General features: G+C 39.5%; 1 protein-coding gene across 1 annotated transcript; it reads right to left on the bottom strand.

Annotated features, from left to right (window-relative positions):
- COCH (cochlin) lies at nucleotides 1-23,726 on the bottom strand. The gene is made up of 11 exons (XM_086613492.1): nucleotides 23,702-23,726; nucleotides 23,574-23,618; nucleotides 17,843-17,999; nucleotides 8,471-8,604; nucleotides 7,229-7,291; nucleotides 6,315-6,359; nucleotides 6,083-6,230; nucleotides 4,172-4,275; nucleotides 2,961-3,187; nucleotides 962-1,478; nucleotides 1-176 (listed from the first exon to the last, which is right to left on the bottom strand). The coding sequence occupies exons 1-11, from the start codon at nucleotides 23,724-23,726 to the stop codon at nucleotides 1-3; spliced, it is 1,641 nt and encodes a 546-aa protein (XP_086469618.1).
- Nucleotides 23,727-25,521: the final 1,795 nt, after the last annotated feature.

The raw sequence follows: 25,521 nt of genomic DNA, 5'->3' as shown, positions 1-25,521 counted from the left end.
TTATTGTTTGGAGTCCAAAAAATCTTTACAGATGCCTCTAATAATATCAGGAACCATCTGCTCCAATCCTGTGAACTCCCTAGTGAAGAAGGTATGAGATTCTCTTGGTTCAGAAGCCATGTCTTTCAGATCATCCAGAGGTGCCCAGGCAACACCGACAGAGAAGACTGTTATTCCTACAACATAATAGTACAGTAAGAAAAAAAAAAAAACAGTTAAGACCATTTTGCCTATGGATACAAGAAAACCAGTCATTTCTACACCCATGAATTAACCTGGATTGGAAAAGTGTGTTTCAGTACCATCAAAGATGGTTAGATTTTGCCAGTAAATATCAAGAATCAGAAGATATGTCTTGTAAGAATCCTGAAGAAAACATGGGTTCTCTTACAAGCCAGTGTCTTAGTTGTTTTTACAGTGACACACATGAACGTAGCAGTTACGATGTCAATCTTGAAACACAAGTAACACTATGTAAAATTATTTTGAAAATAAAATTGGATCCTTTGTGTATGCTTAGTGCTTTCAAGCATTAGCAGCCCAGTAAGTTTTTTGGCCCAAACTGCTTATTTCCTTCCTAGATGATGAAGGAGTGCAGGAGTAATGCCATACTGGATGGCACCACTGGTTAGAGCTCTTTATTTTTAATGGCTCTTTTACATGGCTCTTTATTTTTAATCTACTAATTTCCTTCCTGTTCAGGAAAATAAGACTGAGTGTACATATTTAACTAAGCTGCCGTGCGTGTGTCCACTTATACCTGGCTCCACAGCGCTGATTTTTTCATCCTAATGGAAAACAGTCCCTTAGAGCTCTCATTTTCCTGAATTTAAACCAGGTATGGATACTTGATTCACTCGCTGGGGCTGTATTTGCAAACTTTGTTTAAAATCTTGACATTTACAATACCGCATAAACAGGACGAATTAACTTCCATTGCCTTTAAAGATACGTCATTTACCTGCTTTTTGTGCAGCAGCAGCAGGCCCTCTAACGTCATCGTAAGACTGACCATCAGTCAAAACAACAAGGAAGTTTTTGTTAGGTCCATCTGTCACCGGCCCAAACACATTTCTGGTTGTGAAGGAAATGGCATCACCAGTAGCAGTGCCGCCGCTCATGTAGCGAATGTTCCGGATAGCCGAGAGGACTTTTTCTTTCGTGGTGTAGTCGGTGAAGCTGAACTCGGTACGCTGATTGTATGTGAACTGCACGGCTGCAACCTTGGAACCAATGTCGGAGATCTCGAAAGCCTTTGCAACGTTGCTGATGAATTCCAGCATGAGGCGGAAGTTGCTGTCTCCAACGCTGCTGGAGCCATCTATCAAGAAACCGATGTTGACGGAGTTGTAGCATGTCTTGCTACACAACATCTGCTCGTGTGAACACAATTTTTGGACAAGAGGTTTTACGTATTTGGTAGTACCAAACCAGGTGGGCATTTGGTAAGAGAAGAAGCCGTTGGTTCGACAGACAGCCTGTTTGAAAACCAAAAGTCAACAGGTGAATACTGACACAGCAGCTGCACAAATAAAAATCAGAGATCTATGTGATTTTCTTTCAAAGGCAGGTTAGAAACGGAGCCTGACGGTGGGGGTTTGGGGTGGGTTTTATGCTTCTTTTGGTGTAAAAAAAAAAAAAAAAAAAAAAAGAGGTCAAACATCTGCTTTTGAAATTGGTGAAAGCTATAATATAGGGGATTTTATCCAGCAATAGTCAACTCTGCCCCGCCCCCCCCCCCCCCCCCCCCGGAAACTTCAAATAATTTCACTTCATTCATAAGAATTGTAACAACTGCAAGTTCTAATTATCTTTTTTAAAAGTGAACTAAATCACGGCTACTGAATATACAAAGGATCAAGAGTTCTATGATTTTGCTTATCCACTGAATATTAGGCTTATTCGTGTTCCCATTGAACTCGGTAAGCACTTTGTTTATGAGACCTCATAAATTAGAAAAATATACAGTTTGGTAGAAACATAGCCTCAGGTAATTCAAAGTAAAATTTCTTTTCCCCTGGCTTCTATAGGATGCATGCAAAGTGCAAGCTGATTGAGAAAGGGGTTAAACTTAAAATCAGTTCTCCAAGGTTCTCTAATCTGACTAAGATCAAAATGCAGAAGTGGAGGGCAGGTCCCAGTCACCTAAGGTCATGCTTTTATGTGCCTATGAGTATACAAGAGTTGGACCTGCCTGCAATAACATGGGTGGGCAGTAAGCTATCTTGTGCCTGGAAGTAGCAGAGCTGTAGGGCTTCATTCTGTTCATGCTCTGAGCTGTGAATTTTCTGCTGAAATTAGACATCTAAAACCTTCCTGTGAAAAATGACAGGTTTTCTTACTGGAGAGTAAAGATCTACTGATTAGAAAAGCTCACGTGCATAGAAGATCTCTGTTCAAATTCCTACTCTAACTCATCCAGAGCAAGATCCAAAACTTTTCATCCAAGATGAATGTCTTGCATGTGAACTTGATAGGATATGGTTTTTTTCAATCTTTCCTGTCCTGTTTGTAGTGAAACTAAGTAAATAAACATCTATAGAGCAGGTACTGAAAGATATGCCTCCCTGTCTGCCATTTCAGGCTAGGAGATACCATAGCTGTTGTTCAATGCCTATGACACGTTTTACCACACCTAGGATAGGGGATTCTCCTACTCTCAGGATCTTCATGTAATTATGAAGTACAGAAACTACAACTTGGCCAAGACTCTGAACTGGGAGGATGGTGATAGCACTTTGGTGTCCTTCATGTAGCCCCTTTAGCAGGAAAAAAACGCCAGTGTTTCTTTAGGTTTCCTAGGGCCATTCTTTTAAATCACTTATTTGCAGAGATAATTTCATTGGCTTTTTGGAGGGAGACACAAATATTGAAAATTAGCTCATTAGGATTTTATCATTAAGTAAATTCTCTAGAATCACACATGCATTACTGAAAACCAAACAATTACATTCTCTTACTTTGTCAACAAAACCAATATCCTGTACCATTCCCAGCTCTTCTGTTGTGGGTTTTGCTACAGATACAACGAATACATTGACACCAAATTCTCTGGCCACTATGCCGGCTTCTTCTATATCATCCGAGGGCCAGCCATCTAGGAACACTACTATGATCTTGGGAATTCCTTTGCGTGCTCCATTTTCCAAAGAGAAGAATTTCTGAGCTGTGTGCTTCAACGCTTTCCCTAGTTTTGAACAGAAAAAGAATATGAAGATATAATGTGATTACATTTTGGTACCAGTTTTCTGCATGAAGTTCTGCTGGATTTTGGATACAGGTCTTACCCAGTGAAACACTGGAACAGACTTCCTAGAAAGGCAGTCGATGATCCAAGCCTGTCAGTGTTTAAGAGGCATTTGGACAATGCCCTTAATAACATACTTTAACTTGGTCAGCCCTGAATTGGTCAGGCAGTTGGACTAGATGATCATTGTAGGTCCCTTTCAACTGAAATAATCTCATGTATTCTATTCTAAAAGCGAAACAGTGTCCCAGGAAATTTGATAATAATGAAGCCTGAGCAACCTGTAAGTTCAAAACCAAAAAAAAAAAACCTCAAAAAAAACCCAAAACCACTCCCACAAAAAAAAAAATTCCACAGACAAAGCTGACATTTTTTCACCCACATGCCTAATTTTGTATTAGGAAGTAGACATATTAATGCCTGCCAAATGGATCGGGAGGAAGAAAGTTGAGGAGCTACCTAAATTTAGCTTGCGAAATGCAACGTATTTCAAACGATCAGTTTCCTCATTTGACGAACATCTCTTCACAACCACTTACTACTTACTCCAAGTTTATTTCAACTCTTTAATTAGCCACCCAACAAGAAAGAAACACTAAGCCTTTTAGATCTTAATTTGTCTCAAGATGTCACTCTATTACTAATGAAAAGATGATTACTGTTTAAGCATAGGAAGTGATATTTGCACTTCTACTCTAATTAAATGTGTAATAAGCAACCCTAACTTTTGGAAACGAAGTGTAAGATGTGGCAATGTTCTAGTGGAAAATGTTGAACCTGACTAAGACAAGTATGGCATTTAGAACACTTTCTTACCTAACTGAATTATAAGAACTTCAGTATATACACACATATATTAAAATACATAAATATACAAAAATATGTAAAGAAGTCATTTCTATTTGCACACAAGTGTGAGCTCACCTGTATTAGAATTGCCTCCTCTGAACCCTAATTCCTTTATGGCAAACAAAACCTCTTTTGCAGCAGTGAAGTTTTTCAGATAGAATTCAATTTTTGGATGCTCACTGTGGAAAAAATAAAACAGAGTAATAAAGTATGTAGTTCACTTTTCATACTGCTATGGCATTAGCAAGCTAAAATACACTTTGAATCATTTTGGTTATGGTAATATATTTTCTTCTCTATTTTTTTGATTACTAAAATAGAAGAATGCTACTCACTTAATAATTCCCACAATCCTTAGCAAAAGGAGTTATTTAGCTGGGTGGGTAAATTAAGAACAGACTGATTCTTAGGCTTATCAGGTAGCTGAAAACATTAGGTTGAAAATATATCCAGAAAAACAGTTGATGTTAAACTAAATGCATTTATGTAATTGAAAATTGGTGAGTTTCCTACTATGTGTATTACAAATATCTTCTTTATAAAAAATTCCTGTAAAATGCAGTTTGAGTTATTTAATTTGAGAAGTTTTAAGGTATGCTAGCTACGTACTCTGTTCAAGAAATGAAAGGTTTTAGCTACTAAATTTCCAGATTTCACTTTTGATTTACAGCAGAAGACAAAAATAAATTATTTTTGCTATGCAAAGAGTAGAAAAATAAACACCTGCAGCTCAAAGAGCTGCTGCTATGAATAAATGCATCAGAATCACTCGAATGAACCCCTATGCTAAGCAGAGTTGGTCTGCAGTGCTGAATTTCATTGCAGAATAAGTTTTAAAATGGTACATTTTGAGACAAAGATCATGGCTTGTAAGGTTAATTTCTAATGAAGAGGAGTTGAATGTTCAAGATGCTAAATTGATTACACAGTTTCTCCACGAATTGTTCCTCATCTTATAGTATTTAAGCCCAGGACAGCAAGAGTGGGGTTCATTTCCCCTGGCTTTTGATGTCTAAGGTGGACAGAAACTGGATTTTTCAGGATGGAATTAACCACATCCTAAAAGAGGCATCCTGTGCAGTTCAGATGGTTTGTGCCATGAATGTGGTCCTTCTTCCTAGTGACTGTAAAAGCAAGCCTAGGTGGTTAATTCAGATTCAGACAACTACTCTACAGTTGTCTAAAGGCAGGGAGAGGAACAGACTTTAATGATGAAAGATGCGATAGAGAAGCCCTGTGTTAATCCAGCAGACGTTTCATCGTCTTGGAATAAGTGAGTTAAAGGTTTCTTTGTGCTTCCTTTATTCCAGAAGCCATGAACAAAGTGGTTAAGCCTTGGAAAACTACTATTGCTGAGCACTAGCAAACAAAGCTGTGGCTCCAAAAAAAACTTAGACCAATGTGTTGGATGTTGCAGTGGCTTTTAGATTGTTTTGCAGTCTGCAAACATAAATAGTAATATGAAAGATTGGACTCAATGATCTTAAGGGTCGGTTCCAACCTCAAAGATTCTCTGAATAGCCTTAAAATAAAAAAGTGACTATTTACCATTTGAAAATATTAGCTGTAGTAACCTGCAAGTTGGCAAGAGCAGTTTTTTGTTTTGTACGTGCACATAGCCATTTGTTACAATCATCTCTCTACAGTTTTTAAAAAGAGCCATCTTTCCTTTGCAGGGTCCTTTCTGCTGTTTTACTAAGACGAGCTGTGAAACTGCCAGCAGCAGAAGGGCTGCGAAAAGTCCAGCTGCTCTCTCTATACAAGTATCAAGTATCAGAGGCAGAAAATGATCAAATTTGTCATGTCCTCTCATGGACATCTCAGTGCAGCACAGAGCAAACAGTGCTACAGCTGGAAAAAGTTGGCTTTCTTTTGCTGTTCATCACCCATTATTGAGTGAATACTGTTCTGTGAAATAGGGAGTGATATATTAATTGATTTCTCTTATTAATCATTCAGCTATATTTTGTATAGATCTCTTCTTACCTGGCCTGTACAACTCCAACGTGAGGCCCTTCTGTTCCAATTCCCAACATCACAGCTACTTTTCCAACGAAGTTTTTCTGCAAATTAAATCTACGTTGGCCGATGTTGTAACTTCCATCAATGAGAAATGCAATATCAGCTTTACAGTCTGTGAACATCCAGAATAATGAGACTTAACACTAAACAAATGTTCGGATTTTGCTTTGCAAAAGTTAAATCTGTGGGCTCTTACCTTTGTTTCCAGCCTTTTTATCAAGCGGCTTCTTAGGTCTTTTACCTTCAGTGAAGAAGACAGCATGGATCATTTAAGAACAAGACGGCGAATGGCCAAAAATTAAACAGAAAAAGCTCAGACTCCAAGAATTACACTGCAATCTATCTGCAGTGGGAACTGCCAATTAGTTTAATTATTAAACTTGCACTACTACTGCTTTACTCCTTGGAGAACATTCTTTTCCAAATTAAGCAGTTTAACCTTCCTTTCTACACCTGCCTAGCTGAACACTGAAACTTAGAAAGCTGGGTGGACTGCTGTAGCTCACCGTCCCGAGTGCTACTGTTTCTCAGTTCACAATCCTGCTGTTCAGTGCACAGTTTTAAAGGTTTGGAAGCAAATCATGTATTAAGCTGTAAAGCAAATGGTCTATTCACAAATAACATCCAAGACCAGTATTTATATACCACTAACCTTCATAAAACCGATCTAGCTTTTTAATGCAGCATTTTCTGTGGAGAAACTCACATAACATCTAAATTTCTGCCACGCAAGTCCTGACAGCACTCAGCTGTTGAGTAGTTCTGTAAGAAGGAATACATTATCTCTGTCTTCTCTGTCACTTAATAGAAATGAATATCTCATGAGCTCATGAACTTTCCTTCCTCTATGTTATCTATATTACTTTTCCAAATTCATTCAAGTTTTTTTTTTTAATTTACATGAACACTACTGAAACAAGAATCAATCTCCCCAATTACAAATGATTTCTCTTTTTCCTGATGAAAAATATACTGCAAAAAACAGAAATTGTAGCTGTTTTCTTCTTTTAAAATAAAGGAATCATACGAAACATGTCATTTTAGCCAGGGATTCATGCACTGCAGCACATCTTGTCACAGGAGAATTCCCTTGTTGCAGAGATCTCATACCTGTAGAAGGACGTGCTGTTGATACCGATCGTCCAACCGCTTCAAGAGCCGTGTTCTTAGTACCTGTTAAAATATTGGAAGAATAAAATTACTGTATTTTAGTGTATTTAGATGAAATAACAAGTACTTGATGAATACTATATTTCCAATAATCTTCATCATCTGCCATTAGCTGCTCTGGGAGTAGGACACAGGCCTGGACAGATCTTTGGTGTATCCAGTATTACATTCCTTGTTTAACAGCTAATGAGCTTCTCTGAGCTTCTGCGTTTGAAACAATAGCAGCTGATGAATAATTACAGCATATCTAATTGATGAGAGGTTTTGAGCTGTAGTAGCCATTGTTCCTAGCAGATAAATTCAGGACTTGATCGGGAGAAGTGGATTTTACTTACACTCACCAAAAGCACCTGTAATTCCAATTCCTTAGCTGTGAATTTGTATTGGACACTACACAAGGATTACTAGTATCTTAGAGATAGTAGGCTGAATTTTAGCTACGTAAACCATAAGTATACATTAGAGAGTTGTTTCTCAAACTTTGAAAGAATATACCAGAAAACACATACACTTTAAACCACAACATATATAACCAGTAAGCTTCTTTAAACAATTTTATGAGGGTGGTTTGGCCTCACCCAAGTTGCAGGGCGTGATAACTGGTTTGCAATCAGGCACAGTATCTCAACTACGTAGAAGAAAACTTCTAAAAAACCCACTATGTCACACTGTAGCTTAATGACCACATCACACCTAAGCTGACACTTCCTGTTCTTGGAAGGTCAGTGTTCCATTTGCAGGGAACGCTGCACAAGCTCTTTGAAGGGCCCAACAAGTGCTACTGCTTGGACAAAGGCAGGCAGGGGCATAAAACTATACAGCTGGAAGGGGTTGGAGGACAGAACTGCAATAGCAGGATTGAAGCACTGGCTTTGATCAGCTCAAACTGTTGTGGAACCGCACTGTCAACTGCCTACTATCAGGTCGTTATATTCTAAATAATAGCAATCTGGTTTTATGTATCAGCTTCTGCTACAGACTAGCTAGTCTAGCTGGAGCAATGTTTTAAAGAAATTGTGGAAAAATGAAGCTAAAATAATGAATTAAAAGTGAAAACTTTTGTTATGACACTGCAGATAGCAATCACATCTGTTTATGCTTTCAGGAACATTGAAGAAGTTTCCTGCAGTTCTGTTAATATGTCAAATATCGTTTGCAAAATAATAAGCGTGATCCACTTACGAGTCACGGAGAAAGACGAAGCCCATCTAGTGAGCACCTGAGACTGGATCCCGTTGGCATTTACAGCAGGGTAGTTCTCCTGTCCTGGGAGAGTCTGTACCCTTACAGCTCCTCCTGCATTGGTGATCACCCCGCTGAGATACAAAAAGAGTTGCTGTAAGTCAGACATTTTAATCACAAGGAAATGCAATTCAATTATACCATCATTAGTATATTGGAGGCTACCCTCCTGAAAAAGATGCCATATAGGTAGGCAGTTGTGTTTGGGCTAAAACAAGCCATAAGCAGCTGAAAAGGCTTTTAAAATAAACTATTCTGCAGAGCACCACACAGACTTAGGAAAAAAAAAAAAGGTCAGGAAATTCTAAAATTCTGTCAGTGTTCAGACTGGCACAGAAGAGCAATGTTTCAAGGACATACCAGTTCCTAAAGGAAAGCTCTAGCAAAACATATTTGAGCTCATTATGCCTCATGAATATTTGTGACTGATGCAAAATTCAGTACAATGAACTACAAAATGACCAAAGCTAAGAAAACTGGGAAGAGAAAACGCTGTTTATGGTACTAATGGATACGCAGGATATCTTGTTATGCAAGACTGAAGTCAGAAATGGTAGACATTATTGATAGCAGCCATCAGATCACTGACAATTATAAGAACAGAACCTAAAGTATCTTGTTGTTCTTATTCACCTATAGTAGACATGAAATGTGAAACCCAAAATGAATGAAGTAAATAAATGCAAGTTAATAACTCAATCCATGTAAGATTCCAGATTGCTTTCAGTCTAAACTTGGAAATAGAATATCAACAGTAGATGCAATTCAACTGTAATTTTCACTGACAGAGATGTAGAGTAACATCAAATTGCAGCTTTGGAATTTGGAATACTTAGGTTAACAGTTAATAAGTCATAGCTATCTTCATTAGTTTAAGCATACTGTAATGCATCCTTAATATACAGTTACAATGGATTACTTGACAAAAAAAAAACCCCACACTGAACAAATACCAAGAAGCTTATTGATTAAAGTATCTCATAAAGTCATATTCAGTATTATAAGACTACTTAATGCCTTACTAGAAGGGTCAGTTTAGAAACAGAAGCGACAAGAAAACTTGTAGCAAAATCTTTGGAGGAAGTTTTCCAAAACTAAGGGAGTTGAACCTAAAGCACTCAGACTGTAGACAAGTCTTTAGAGATCGTAATCTAGTTCTTAGAGAAGGCCACTATAATTTTTCCCTTGTTAAATTTCATTTTGTGATTCAACAAAAGGTTTGGAGATTGTCTACCAGATCTGTCCTGCCATCTGAGACGAATGAATAGCTAATGTGAAAATCTTGCTGATGCTTATGGGCTGAGGATCTTGTGAATACCCTGCAGGACAACAGATTTATGCATTTAGGAAACTTGAGGGTTAAAAGCAGCCCAGAGAGAACATTATTGGTTTTGCAGGCAGAGAGGCTGTTGTGGTTGGTTGTATTTGGATACCTCAGGTAACAAGAACAGGTTAAATCTCTTCTTAAGTGCTACTGAAAGAACAGTTATTATTTTTAGAGGCCAAAATTCAATGTTGTGCTTCTCTAAGGGAATAAAAGCTTGATGCTTTGTGGTACTTGGACAGGTACAGTGCTGTGGGAGACAGTCAACCAGTTCAAGACTATTTAAACACAGCTATAAACAAGAATATTTAGCATGTGCCTTCGTGTTTATTTTTCTTATGTTTGGCTTCTTGCTTGAGAAATGGTCCCAGACTTATCTGATTTAAAACATTATGAAAGTACCAGAGTTTAGCAAATCCTTCATGTATTTTTGGTAATATGAGCTCTGGGTATCTGTGGCAAAGGCAGCTTCCACATAAATCTCCTTGTGGACCGCTGTTAAAATACATTCCTTGTTCGTGGACGTGATTTGCATTTTGAAGTTGAACTGTGGTTATATACATTTAATTCTTGTAGCTTGGAAGATTACAGTAGTAGTTTCAAAAGATACAGATATTTTCTCCTCTAGGAATACTGTATACAATGTATACTGTTTTAGTAAAAAGTTACCCTGAATGAGTTCAGATTCAGATTATAAAGTTCGCAAATAAAACCAGCACTTTACAGTTCTTTAAAAAACAGTGAGAGAAAAATCAGACCAGAGCCTCTAACTGGTTATTTTTAAATGACAGAAAAATTCAGTAAAGCAAAATTATCTTTGGGAAAAATAACACATTAATGCATTCAGAATATTTGAGTCTAATGGGAACATAATTTTCTTCTTCAGTACCTGGTTCTCTTTGGCATTGAAGCCTTCACTAGTGTGTCAGTCTTCATGGATAAGAAAATGTGTTAGAATATGAGTTTGATTGAAACAGCTTCTAGTTGAAGTTTATACTTGCAATTTTAGTGAAGCTACTTTGGGCTTACATTAGAAAACCTGATCTATGCCAAAGTTAGCTCCCAAGAAAAGCTCAGCATCTCTTCCCACTTCCTTTGTTGCAGACTCACCACTTTGAGAGCCAGCTATGTTAAAAGTCAGGAACACATTCATACTGAAAGCTCAGCCTAAGATTTATTCCTGGAAGCAATGACTTCGGTTTTAGTCACAGTGTGACCAGTCTTACCTATATTGTTCCATTTTGTCAATCAGTCTTTTCATGTAATCATTCTGGGAAAAAAATAATAATCTAGATAGTCTCCACTGAATATGGAAGCTTTCCACTGAAAACAGTAGATTTATTTGCTTCTTATCTATTGATTGAAAACATTTGATTCTGTATTTCATCATAAGTCATAAAGCTCTAGACTGCCTTGTGAAGATACACTATTCCCCTATGACAGGTCCACTTTTTTTAAATCAAGTGGGAGTCTGATGTTAGATGTGAATATAACATGAACTATAGTTTTATCAAAGTTATTCCTCTTCTCTTGCTATTTTGTTCTGTAGGTAAATTAACAACTCTTTAAGCCATCTTTTACAGCCTCATCAGTTTTACTTGGGATATTTCTTCCAGCAAGCTTACTCAGAGTACATGCTTATATATGCTGAAGTGGAATAAACTATATTGTCAGTCTGCCTGTGTATTCTGAATCAGGTTGGCAAATTCCTTTCTGTGATCACTTATGATTGACTTTAAAGGTGAGATTTGTCTTGGTTAGATCTGTGGTGGTATTTAAACAGTGAAGTGCCTATGTGTTTCCTCAGGATGATTTATGTCATTACAATCTGCTTTGATTTTCACCACTGTTCTTTTCTCCTATGCAATTGACTTGCATGCCATGGCTGTTTTGATTAAACTGGAACTCTGCAGATTTTCCAGGAACAGCTTTCACTTCCTTACTCACTATGTTTCATGCTACTGCCAAGGCTGCTTGACAGCCACTTTTATACAAAAGCTGACAGCCCATTCTCTTGCCTTGCTTCACTGTTAATAACGAATGATATTTTATACCTAAATGGTATTTTTCACTCAAAAACACACCCAAGTTAAACAGAAAAACAGATACAGGAGAAAGCAATCCAGCACCTCACTGCACAATAGCTCATGGGAGAAAGTACACTGGCCAAGGGCAGCAGAAGATATGGAAAGGTCTTATGAAATATAGGAATTTCATCTAATATATACTTAAAAATATGAATTGAAGTAAACAGGCAGATGGGATTGAAGTTTTTAAGCACCTCCTCAAAGTAAAGTGCAAAAACTTACTTATCTGCCCTCTCAGAGAAAGAGCTACAGGGCTGGCTTGCCTTTGCTGAATTTTGAAGGAATTTGAATTTTCCAAGGAGCTTGCACATCAAAACTGATGCCTAGCCCACAAAGAGACTCTTCCAGCCATGGAAGATGACCCTTATAGATATAACTGCAGTCAATAACCTTAGACATGCAGTAGAAAACTAAAATACCTGTTAAAAGAAAGAGAAAACACAAGACTTCCACCTCATGAAAAAAAAAAAAAAAAAATCTTTCTCCTCTGGGTAAGTTTTCCATTGTTTCTTAGAATTTGTAATAGTTGTGACAGATTTGGCTGATGAAGGAGCACTTTTTGTAGCACGCTTATAAGCTATTAACTTGCTTAAAAATGTTAGAGATAAAGACGATTCCCTTAAATGGGCCTATTTTTAAGTGTAAGGGTCAGCTAGATAAAATTGTCTAAAGATGACAAAACATTGTCAGTGAAATAGACTTAGTCTTGCAATCCAGAAGCAAAACGTTTACTCAGAAACTCACCTGGTATGTCTTTATGCTAATCATTATGCTCATCATATGATATCTATACCATGTCTATAGGTAGGCAGTCTGCTCTTTCAGCAGAAGGGAGAGAGCAGAAAGATGAAGGCCTGCCATGAAACCCAAGAGCATAATTTTGACCTGAAAGTTCCTGTTCCTGCTGCTAATAGAGTGCTAGCTGTGATAGCACCTGGCATTTCCTAAAACATCCTTGGATGAAAACCATTACCTTCAGGGACTTAAAACAAGACAGTTGAATTCCCTGAACACCCGTCTTTGCTTCCTACTATCAGCAGCTGCATCAAAATCCTTCCACACCATCTGCCTTCCTCCATAGCTGCAAGAAGCATCCTGCCCTTCTCCAAACTGCAGTCTCCTACCACTGCCTGATTGCCTTCAACCACTGACATGGAGCTGCTCAGGGTTTCAGGCCAGCACCCCCAGCCCCCTGGGATGTACTCTTTCCATCTCCTCTGCACCCCTGTTGCCTTTGGCAGGAAAGGAGGCTCAGCAGCAGAAAAAGGCACTGTACCAAAGTTCCCTGCCCAGAAATCCCTCTGGCCAGACCACCTTTGTGTCAATATTCTTCTAGCAAGCACTAGGGCAGCTCAGAGGCCACCATCTGTTTTTGTGGTCACTTTTGTGGCCAACTTGGTAGTATCATGATATGCTTTTGTTATCCTTGAGTTCTGGGACCCTGATGTTTGATTAGAAATGGTTCCACCTCATGACTAGTTAGGAAGACCTGCACAAGCTAAGAACCTAGTCCTTCACCTGACCTTCTGATTATTAATCCAATTAATCACTCAGTGGTAGATTTAACTCAGTTCTTCACGCCTGCACAGTGTCAGCCTCGTAGGAGGTTCTCCATTCTCTCCCTGATGAATAAATCTTTTATTCTTCTGCCCAGAAGAAGAACAATATTAAATAAATATTCTGTTTCCTGAGAGTAATTACACATAAAATAAGGAGAGAAAAAGCCAAATATAACAAACTAAAGCAGGCAGAAAGCTTATTCATCTGTAGCATACAGAATTATTCATAGTTGAATTCTACTAAATTATTTACATGCACTATATAGAATTTTATTGGGTTAATAATTTCCTCACAGTAATGGACCACTTATAGGAATAAGCGTTATTTGGTTTATATAAAATTAAAGAAATCAGGCCTCAATTCAGACCCAGCACATAAACTAGAGTGTCTGTGGAGGGAGCTGACCCATGCTCACACAATCATTTTCAGTTAAAAAACAAACAAAAAACCACAAAAAAACTGCTCCCAAGACTGCTACTTACTGAAACACTCTTTATATAAGATAAGAGCAGTCATTGCAGTGGCTCAGCAGGCCTGATACTCAGTGTTTAAGGTACAGAGCTATGTTGCACTCACCATGCAGCGCAACACAGGGCATACCTAGTTGTAAGTTAGATGTGCTCATTTCAGCAACATGGAAGAAATTACTGAAATTTTCGAAGCAGGTATCTAGTTACACCATGGTAAGCGCAAATTATGGTGATTAGCTATTAGCAATATGTTCTTGGAGTTACTTTGACACCAATATGGAGCTTTGCCATTGCAACAGAGCGAGAAGGAGCGAGGGTTTTTGTGTATGTTATTGTTGGATTTTGTAGCCTGCACTGAAATTATCTGAGAACTAAACAGTTAGCACCTCTCCTCCATCCAGCAATCTTTTTTATTTTTTTTTTTACCAGGACCAGTATTTATGGCTGCTAATAGTTGCAGCAAAACCAATGAAACATTCTCATGTAACAAATTCTGTTCTGAGTATGAAAGGCTGGCAGGACTAACAGTCCCCAGCTTAAAGGTAGCCTGCAAAAAACAGCAGTTCTCCTAAACAGAAGAAGTTTCACCTATAGTCTGCTTTTTCAAAATGCTGTACTACAGTTGATCGTATCCAGAAGACATCAACATTGTTAATGTGCATCTTTATTGGAAGAGACAGCGGGCATATTTTAATCCCCTCATCACTATTAGAGCCCTCTTTGTTCTAGCAACATCTGTTGAGACAGATTGTTAGATGCAGGTTTTATAAAGAGGTGCATATTTCACAAGTGGTATAATTTGGATTGACACTGACTATGGAAAACCGTATTTTTCCATGCTCCTATGCTTCTGGGATAGAGAACAATAATATACATAGTTTATAAGGTACAGACTTTAGAGAAGACTTAAGTGGTATACAAAGGTCTACACTTTATTATCTTAGGGGAAGACTACACAAATCTAAAGAAACCTGCTTCTTCCATTTCTTGCACCTCCTTCTTTTGTAAATATGTTGATTTTTCTGCTCTAAACATTTTCTGATCTAAAAATCATATTAAAAATTCTAGATCATGTGAACATTTTCCAGCATTTTCAGTATTTTGATATTCTACTAACTCCTGATTTTTGACATTAATAAGAGATTCTGCTGAGGTACAAATCTCAAGTAAAACAGCTCTTGCAGCCTAGCTGCATGGGGCCTACTGTTTTCCTGCAGCTGGTGCAGCACCAGCTCCCGGCTGCAGGGGAACAGAGCCCCACCAGCTTTCTTGGTGGGACTTCTCTAACCATCAAGCAGTCACCACTGGCATGGGAGGTTTAAGATCACTGGCTAGTTGAACTGGTTAGGAACTTTCAAAACACTCAAGTCTTCAGTGCCTTTGGAAAAAGATTTTGATAGCACAAGCTTTTTCCTCTTCACTTAAAGAGATCTTTGGCAACCAGTAAAGAAACAGAAGAGTTAAAAATAAATGCAAACATTGTGTTAGAAAAGATGAAGGAAAGAACTGAAATTTAACTTTTAAAAAAAAATACTTATGAAGGCAGTAAAAGCACATTGAATGAAGCCATTCATTCTTTTTACAGAAGGATTGAAAGGAAGCAAGTTCTAGCAATAAAACATACATGGAGACATGTAATTATCTTTGAAACTAACTCTTAAGCTTTAAAAAATAAATGCACAGACTCAAAATCTCTCAAGTTCCTTCTAGCTGCCCCTATAGTATACCTTAGGTCTTAGTCTCCTTTACATCATTTGAGACATTTCAGACAGAATTTCTACTCAAATCTTCTCCTTAAATCCAATAAAAAAAACAGTTCTACTTTACTTTGGAGTTTAAATACTATAAAAATGTCCTAAATTTTGCAAGTCTTGTTAAAAGATATGGGATTTTAATTGACATTTTAAATAAGTTTCTGGATAGAAATGATGGCCCCCTAAATATTATTTAAAATGCTTAGTATGTATCTTATGGCACTTAAAGTATCAAGCAATTAATGTTAACTCAAAAAAAGTATTTTCCTTTTTTATCTTCTAGTCATTAATTTTTTTGTAAAATTTTAGGGGTTTTTTTAAATAAAAAATACACTGATAGCAGAGGTCAGCATCACCTCAATATATTCTGAAAGACTTTCTTTCTGTTGCTTGGGAATAAGAAAATATTGAAACTATTCCTCCATTTCTTTTAAACACTTTGTTTCACTTAAGTTTTTAAGAATAACTTCAGCCTTTCTACAAGGGCAGCAGTAGTCTTATCTGTAATACACAAATATAATAAGATGGTGTGATTTTCTCGTTTTGTTTGTTCATTTTAACTGTAGTTTATGTATATGTTAACATGAAGCTAAATAAAACTAGTTTTAAGAAGTTCAGTGATGCTTGAAGGGATTCCGGATAACTTACGCGGTAATCACAAATGCTAATGAAATCTCATTCATAGGATTAGGACATTAAAATAAGATCTCTAATACAGTATGGTAACTCAATACAACAATTTGTGTTAAGAGTATCTCTTGAAACCCAAGTAACTTAGATTATATGCATGATGAAGTCTTACTTTTAAATGTATTAATGATATTTAATTATAGAATTCTCAGAAGTTAAATAGGAAAAATTTGAGCAGGATGATTTAGTCTGTACTTTTGCATCAAGATAGGATCTGTTACAGTTATCTGGTTATTCTAGACAGATGGACATCTATCTGGTTTTGGAAACTGCACTATCTATTGTAGCTCCTATGGCATCCCAGGCCATCTAGTCTCTGTCCTTATTGTTAGGCTTTTCTCCATGTCTAATCCAAGTTTCTGTTGCTGAAATGTCAGCCATAACACCTTACAAAGTTTCAAATCTACTTTGTGGTAGAAAGCATATTGTGAAAAGGTCTAAGTGAACAAGTACCATGTTGTACAGTCAGTTAATAAATGAAGCTAAAAAATTCCTTCTTTAATAACCAAAAGCTTTCTCAACGTATTAAAATCAAAGTCTGAAACTCCCTGTAGACTGACAGTCAGGAATCAGTCTGACTTCCACTGGCATCTGAAATAAATATCTCACTGTCTCCAGGTGGTTTCATCCAACATTTCCTTATTAAAAATTAATCCAAGAGAGAATTTATCTTTGAAATAAGTAATTAAATCTTTGTCCTTTCTCAAAAAAAGAAATCGTGTAACCTCATGATTTCTGCCAGCCTGTTTTCCTTCACCTATACAATTATTATTGCTTTTCAAATAACTCACATTAAATAGATGTCATCTTGATATTTTTCTTAGTCTTTAGCTTTCAACTTGATACCAGAGTGAATTCAGCTAGATACTGGTCTAATTAAGAGATCATTAAGTAGATTAAACATGCAGCAAGCAACTGTCAGAAGAGAAATGCTATAACAAAAAACCCACCGTAACACTGATTAAAAGTAGTCGCTTATGGACCACATTCAACCAAATCATGGGTAGGTCTGTTTGCATAAGAGCTTAGACTGATTTCAACAATTTCAGAAAAAACATAATGGAAAAGAAAGTCAAAAAGTGAATCTGCTTTTATTCTCCAATTAGTTACTACTAACAATGTATCCTTCCATGTCTACCCGTGACACAAGTAATCCTACAGTGAAAGTCTGTCTCCTGCTGTTTCATATCAAAGAAAGTTAATAAATTGGTTTTCAGGAACACCAACACAACTCAGAAAACTTGCAAGACACCCAGCCATTCTCTTCTTCCTTGTTCTCTCTTCTCCTAATGACACTTCCGTTGAGTTAGCATGTCTCCCGAGGCCCAGAAGGATCTTTGTTATGATGGCATCAAGAGGTTAAATTTTAAGTGTGGCAAGACTATATAAGCTTGCTTAACAAATTGATTAACAATCATCTGACTTACCTGTGTATGGCAGCTCCGCAGATACTGGAAAGAGAGGCATAAACTCCATCCCCAAACACATAAAATTGCCATAGAGGACAGTTTGCTGGGCAAAGAACATCTTCTGTCTCCTTTCTAAGGTCAAGTCCTCTTGTAAAGCATGTGACAGCAGTGGAAGCTAAAGAAAAAAAAGAAAAACCCATGACCTGAAAATCTTAATGGTGTGGTGGGTTTTTTTAATCTCTACAGTTTCCAAGTTTAAAGCAATGGTTGAATTCAAAATTAGGTACAGCATCTCATCTTATGCTCTAGTACCTCTGTAAAGACATCTTTCAAGCTTACGAATGTATAGTTATGACAAGGAAGAACACACTTGCAAATTATTTATGGGAAAGAAACAGCAGAAAAAACATAGAAAGGGTAAAAAAACATGAGCAAACAACACCAAAACAATATTAAAAAAACCATTAAAATAATATCCAAGGAATATCACAGGGGGCAGAGCAATTCACATCTAAGTTTGCTGCAGAGACAGAAGGGCAAGGGGAAGACCTTTGAGGACTGGTGGAACACAGGAGAGGGCGGCAGTCTGCAAGGGAGAAATTAAATGACTCTGATGCTCCCACAGCAATCTCCAGCCATGGGACAACTATGAATCACTTGGGAAACTCTGAACAGCAGCATTTCCCTTAGCCTCTGCAATAAATCCTACGGAAACCAGTGTAAAAACAAAAAAAAAAACAACCAAACAAAAAAAAGGAGTACTCAAGGACCTTGCTCCAGTAATGTAGTGACATCTAAAACATTCACATCAATCCATCGCAATGGAGTTTACATCATGATCATTGTGTAAAGGACTGTCAGATTCACCCAGTGAGACACGTTATTTCTTCAGTTGAAGCACATGCATTTTTCATGTAGAACTCTGCTTTTTTTTTTTCTTGAAAGTTGCTCCTCAGATTATCATCATTAAGCTTTCACTCTGCTTGCACGTGTGCAATTTAGGTACGCAGACACAGATTTACATCAGTATACGATTTTGCTTGGCAAATTGATGCTTTTTCTTTCAAAAACTTATCATTAAGTCATTATCTTGGATACTTACTACCATCCTTCTACTACACAGAAGAGCACATTCAGCTGGTCTGATAGCACAGCAAATTAGGGTTTTGGCTTAGATCATCATCAATTCAGCATCATAAGTTCAACCCACAACTGGATGTTTATTCTGAACTTCCTAAGAGCACATCTTGCCCTATTACTAGGCCCTTCCTAGAAACACTCTGAATACTTTTATGATTCTATATGCTCTCAGAGTATTACTTTTCACAATATTAAGATGAGAGCTGACAGAAGCTAGGCAATGTATTGGTGTATACACCACAGCATTATATCCCAAGGAGAGTATGTTTCAGGGATCAGTGATCTGTCTGTCACCTCCTTCCATGCCCACACTTTCCACTCTCACTCTGGGGTGTTTACTGACCCCAACATAAGCTGCTTGTATTTGAAAGTATTCGGAGCATACGTTGCTCCTCTTCAGCAGATGGAAAAGATCATAGCTCCTGCTAATCTCACTGACTTTAGAAATGAAAAGCAGAACAGTTACACTTGCCTGTGCACCTCTGGCTGTATCTGTTCATTCTGGCTGCATAAATCAAATACATTAATAAGCATAAAACGACATGCATTGTCCAAGTATATGTAATCCTCATTAATGCTATATTGAAATGACATTAAACTACCTAGTCACATCTTCCTGAAAAATCTTTGCTGCTATTTGTCAGCACAGAGATGTGACAAATATGCTAAATATGTCTATATAGTCCGGAGTAAGAAAAAAGAAAGCAGTAAATGTTATCTTGAGAAAGGAAAAATGAAGTAGTAAGTGCTGTCTATCTAGCAAGACACTGTAAAGTGATTTAATGTGATTCTCAAGCATCCTAAGAAAAAAAAAAAGAAGTTTCTTTAAGGACTTACAGTCTAACCTACTCACATCCTTTCCTGTTTAGTCTTATACATTTGCCTTAAAAACAAAAGTCTGAAAAACCAAGCAGAAACACCATGCTTATATCTGGAAGCTCTACACTTTCAACTAGCAAGACAATCAGAATACAACAGCAGCTGGAAGGCTGAATATCCTTGGCGGAGTCACTGCAGTGAGCATCCCTGGTAACCTCTGCTCTCACAGTACTGCTTGTGCCATGAACCATGCAATATTTTTCCAGCCTCTGAAAGTGAGACACCAGAGGAAGTTTTAGTACCTGTCATTTCTAGCGCACTGTACTTGACTGAATTCCTCGGCAAGCTATGCACACGAAGATAATAATTAGACCTGTCTAGCTAATGAACTCTTTACCACTTGGACTTCTGTATTTCCCTCACTACCAGTTACTTGCTAATTATAGTCATATGTCAGACTAACATTTTACATCAGCACAGAAGATGGGGAAAAAAAAGAAATCTTGCTGTTTTCTCTGACTACGAAAACACAGAAATACATTGTTGCTCAGCCATGGAATTTTTATGTACTGACAACCTAAGAACTGTCAGGATCCTTGTCCACCATGAGAGGAAGGCTTCCGAGGGAAGGGAGCAAGCTGCTGCTGTGTGAACACAAGAGCTAACGTACTAGCTAGGGGTTTTAGCAGTTTGTACTTCAGATGGATCAGCACAGAGGTAAACACACACACTTTGAAGTACGTGATGTTGTTAATTAGAAAGCAGCAATTTCATTTTAGTTTTCCATGTAGGTAGGTAGATACAGTTTTCTATAAGCTATAATTCTATAACTGAGACTAACATCAGGAACGCTAGGTGCAGTTTCAAAATAAGAAGCACTGACTACCAAAATTAAGACTTAATGATATCAACTCTGCAATGGATTTTGTTCTTCCCAGTTAGTTAATGTATCATCAGTTATCCAACCCATAAAACTACAAGTAGTCCATTGCGAACAGGAAAATGTTTTAATCAGGTCTGAACACTAGGTGATATGGAGTGATTAGTGTGTAAGCTGGCAAAGAACTATTCTCCCAAATTTCATATGTGATATTGCTATTACAATGGAAGAAGGTGGTTGTTTTTGTTAGTTTATCCAAGATACTGCATCATAGCAGAAACCTCCAAAGAGATATCTATCTACCTATATGTATAAAGTAACTGAGATACAACCCATATATTTTAAGCACTGTAATTTAAGAATGCAAGAGTAGGAGCAGTGGAGGCGTTTCTCTGGATACTTATGTGATCCAATACTCTAAATCCATGTGTTTTTGGAAGAAAGAAACATAATCTTGTAATTCACAGGAAAGGACTCAGTCCTAGACTCCTGCCCACTCTGGACTCTGATGAAGAGCTAAGACCTACATTGTGTGATATAAAATTAGACCTTCAGAACTGTAATAAAATGAACATCATCTTATTCTGTCCAGACACACACTACATCAGGGTACACCATAAAAACAAAGTATAAAGAAAATAAACTGTATTTCTTCCTGATTTAAGCCATATTTAACGATAGGGATGAATGTCTTCCATCACTGTTGACCTAAAAAAGAAAACAAAAAGCAAAAGCTCACTTCTGTCCTAGAACATCCAATTCAATAACCATGCTTTCAATCATACTATCAGTTTCCATCTTTTTGGTGCCTCATCCCACGTATTCTGGTTTGCCCCAAATACCTGTTTCTTATGCCCACCTATAAAACTTCTCATTTAATTTTTGACAGGAGTCACTAATTTAAAAGTCTTTAGAAAAATAAAATCCACAGCTAAAATCTGAGCTTTTCTAACCTGGAAGTTTTCATGCATTGCTTTGGGAAAACAGAGTTCATTTATGTAAAGAAAAACACAACTCTACGTAGATTATTACCAAAAAAAAGTGTGATTCCTAAGAGTAAGATTCTTATTCCTTTCAGTATTTAGTATTGTTTCTTTGCAAAGTGGGAAAATTTGAAGTCTTTTTTATCTTGAGGGTTCGAACAAGCCTGCTTTTTATATCTTATGCAAGAAATACTCCCACAAACCTTATCCATACTAGAAAAAAAGACATACTAGTAGAACCATACCCGTTTACATTTTGAAAAAAAACTTATTCACAGATTGCATACTAATTCATGTAATCTTAAGTATATAATCCTGATCTGGACAAGGGCAATGAGATGTAAAAGATCTAGTCAAGGCTATATCATTCATTTCAATCTGAGACTTGCCCTTTTCTGATCAACTTAAGGTCACTGACCATCACATGCCAATGTTTACCTGCCCATACAGTCTCTCATATGGTAGCCAGAACTGTGAAGCTCAGCAGTATTTTTATGCATATCAGGGGGAGTATAAGGAAAGGTATAAGATCCTTTAAGATCTACCCAAGTAGTTATGAGCCTAAATATGATAGATTTTTGAGGAAGCTAATGTTCTTCCATTACTTTGAACAGAATTAAAGCACTTTTACAAAAGTTCCTGCAAGCTTCTCGTTTAATAATCAAATGCTGCTGAATTTAGGCTCAGAAAAATGGTAAGAGACAATATTTTACAGTAAACTGATCACATTTTATATTACAAGCACATGCTGGTCCCAATATTCCATTTCGCAAATATTCCCTTAATGTTATTTTAGCTGGTTCCAGATACCTCCAGATTACAGTGGCTTCTTTTCCAGCCATGAGATGAAGCATTACAGAAAACTCTTCACTTGTTTCCTGACAGTCAGCCCTTCATCTGTAACGCACCTGTGAAATAAAAAGGAAAGGAATTGGGGTTGGAGTAGGTTTTCTATTGCTGTGCGCTTTTATTTTTTTTTTTAGCCATAGCACTCCTGTGACATACAGCTATTATCAGTTTAGCACAAAAGAATTTTCCAAATGCTTGAACAAACACAAAATGAGCAGCAAATCCTGCTTCCTAATGACTGACCTTGAATAACCATTCAGAAAAGCTTGAGGTCACTCACCTTCCGCAGGCCAGGCCTGCACCTGGAAGCGCATCCTTCTGGAGGCTCCTGCTGTCCCTCGGTGAAAGGCTCTGCTAGTGTTATTTCTTCAACTGCTTCCTATGGCTCCTGGTTCCCGAGGATTGACTCTGGCTCCAGGAGAGCCTGTTCTCCAGCAGCAGGGATGCAGTCCAATAGGGCATGGTGCAGCAGGCAGCCCCTTCCCTGCCCAGGCAGCTTAAGTACATTCTTTCACTTTCCAGGTCAAAAGAACGGCGGGGCAGGTTTAAAAAGTTTTTAATCGATTCCATAGCCAAAACCATGTTGGAGATCCTCAAATTGCCAAGCACGCGTGAACTCCTTCATAACACACACAAACACACTCCCACTCACTCTCGCCATCAGCATCCCCCTCCACAGGGACGCTTGTCACCTCTGCTCTTCGTCAACCTGCGCCAGGAGGGAGTTTCACCCCCGTTTGGAAGCGGTCCCAGACCTCCTCCGAGCCCCTCTGCAGCCTCCCGAGGAGCCTGAGGCCGCGGGGCCGGGCCGGCACCGGGGCAGCGCTGCGAGCCGGGCCCCGCGCAGCCCTCCCGGCCGCGGCAGACCCCGGGCCCGGCGGGGCTCCGGGCGGGGGGCGCCCGTCGCGGGCCCCCAGCGCACCCCGGCGAGAGGCGGCCGCAGCCGGGCGCGCCGAGCCGGTACCCGCGGCCAGGCGCTCCCGAGCGCCGTCGCCTCCCGGCGGGGAGGGACCGGCAGAGACGGTCCGAGGGGGAAACCCCCCGCGGGGAGGCGGAGGGAGGAGAGCGGCCAACTCACCCGAGCCGTCGCTCCCGCGCACAGGGCCGGAGAGCAGCAAGGCGCCTGCGAACAGACAGGGAGCGGGTCGGGGCAATGCTTCGCGCCCGCCCGCCGGCCGGCCCCGAGCCGCTCCCCACGGTACCCACCGAGGAGAAGGGGGGCGAGCCACATGGCGGCGGGGCGCGCCCGCACCCCGTGGGAGCCGAGAGCAAAGGCAAGGCGAGGAGAGAAGAGAAGCGCAACGCAGCGAGCCCGCCGAGCCGCCCCACCGCCGGCCGTCCCCTCCGCGCTGCCCCCGCACCTCCGCGGAGCTGCACAGCCCGCGGCGGCCGCCGCGCCCGCTTTAAACCTCTCCCGGGGCGCATGAGCACTGGGGCGGGCGAGAGTGGCCGGGGCGGGAGGGAGGGAAGGAGGGAGCGGACACGGGGCTGGGCAAGGCCCGGCAGGTGCTGCTGTCCCGCCCCCGCCGCGCCCCCGCCGGCTCCTGCCACCTGAGCGCAGCCCGGGTGCTCCGGGAACGGCGCCCCAAAGCCGCCTCAAGCAACCGGGTGAAGCAACTCGCCCCCTCCCCGGTACCTCCCGCTGCCCCGGCCCGCAGGGGCTCAACCACTCCGGACAGGCAGCGCGGGTACAAGGACCTTCCCGTGCCCGGCGAAAACGCCTCTCCCTTTGCCTTTCCAAACCTGCCCGCGTGCTCCTCTAACTCCCGTCCACCTACAGCTTCTGAATACCTAGTTCAGATATATTATTATTATTATTATTATTATTATTATTATTATTATTATTATTATTATTATTATTATTATTATTATTATTATTATTACTGATTTTACTATTTTTTTTAATCGAATGCCTTATTCCAGACCTCTTTATTCCAAATGTCTTAAGAAATGCGAATGAACTATCAGTTACTTCGCCACAGCATCTGGCCCTTCTTCGAAAACGGATAACGGGGCAAAACTTTCACGAGTACTAACCCGGCGCGTCCTGTGCTCGCCGCCCGCTCGGTACCAGCCGAGGGCAGAGCGGCCGGTGCCCCCGGCGCTGCGCCCCCCCGCCCCCCCGCGCCCTCCCCGGGCCAGCCTGCCGGAGCCCCAGCACTGCTGTGTGCTGTGCTGCTGTATCTCGTCCCGCGGGGCCCTGCGAAAGAGAGAACTGGGGAATTTAAGCCCGATTTCGTCTTTCGAAGAGATGGAAATACCCTAACGGGCATTACTGTATCATTCGGATTTGGTCTAAAATGTTAGCGTAAGTATTACAGGTACCTACCTTTCATTTAAGCAAAACTTTGCTTAAATTAAAGAAAAAACAAACAACAAACACCTCCCCCCCCAAAAAAAAAAAAAAAGAACAACAAACCAAAAGCAAACCAAACCAATTAAACAAAACTCTTCTTTTTAGAGCCTGCTTCGTTTTCATAGTTCAATGCACACATGCATATGTGGCATAAAGTATTAGCTGGCACGAGTGTGAAATGATCAGATTACTTATGAATGGGTGGGAAGGGAGGCAGGAGTGCGCTTATTTCAATGGATGCCTTAAAACCGTGTTCTTTGCTGGCTGCCGGCATCCGCTGTTCAACTTCTGCTGGGATGACTGTTCTCAGAAATAAACTTTCAAATATAAATAAACTCTTAGAATTCATAGGGCAGGAATTAGCACGTTAACGGATCTGCCAGGGCAGAAAATTAAGTGCAGGCGTCATGGTCAGCTGCGGGAGCGAGTGGGCATGGCAACAGCCATCTTTTGGGAGGCTGCTGATTACTGCAACTTGCTTTTGGGCTTTTTTTTTTTTATAGATGGTGACATAAAAATGCGCATTGTGAAATATCTCTTCCTATAATTGAAAATAAATATATCTGAGAAGTCCACGATCCTTTCAGAGATATGCTGCCCACAGCAAGATAGGACACAGGACCGGGTAAGTAATTAATGTTTATTATTTTCAGAGTTTAATTTGAACAAA

Source organism: Tauraco erythrolophus, chromosome 6 (genome assembly GCF_009769465.1).
Source record: "Tauraco erythrolophus isolate bTauEry1 chromosome 6, bTauEry1.pri, whole genome shotgun sequence".
Lineage (NCBI taxonomy): Eukaryota > Metazoa > Chordata > Aves > Musophagiformes > Musophagidae > Tauraco > Tauraco erythrolophus.
The sequence above is the reverse complement of the archived record's forward strand: the minus strand, read 5'-3'. Positions and strand labels throughout refer to the sequence as shown.

Bases quoted from the DNA above. Each gene is read 5' to 3' on its own strand.
- COCH (XM_086613492.1), bottom strand. From the start codon at position 23,726: ATGTGGCTCGCCCCCCTTCTCCTCG. The intron at 18,000-23,573 runs GTGAGTTGGCCG...TTTTTTCTTTAG, and splicing joins GCGCGGGAGCGACGGCTCGG to CTTCCACTGCTGTCACATGC. The intron at 6,360-7,228 runs GTATGAGATCTC...TCTTCACTGAAG, and splicing joins AACAGCACGTCCTTCTACAG to GTAAAAGACCTAAGAAGCCG.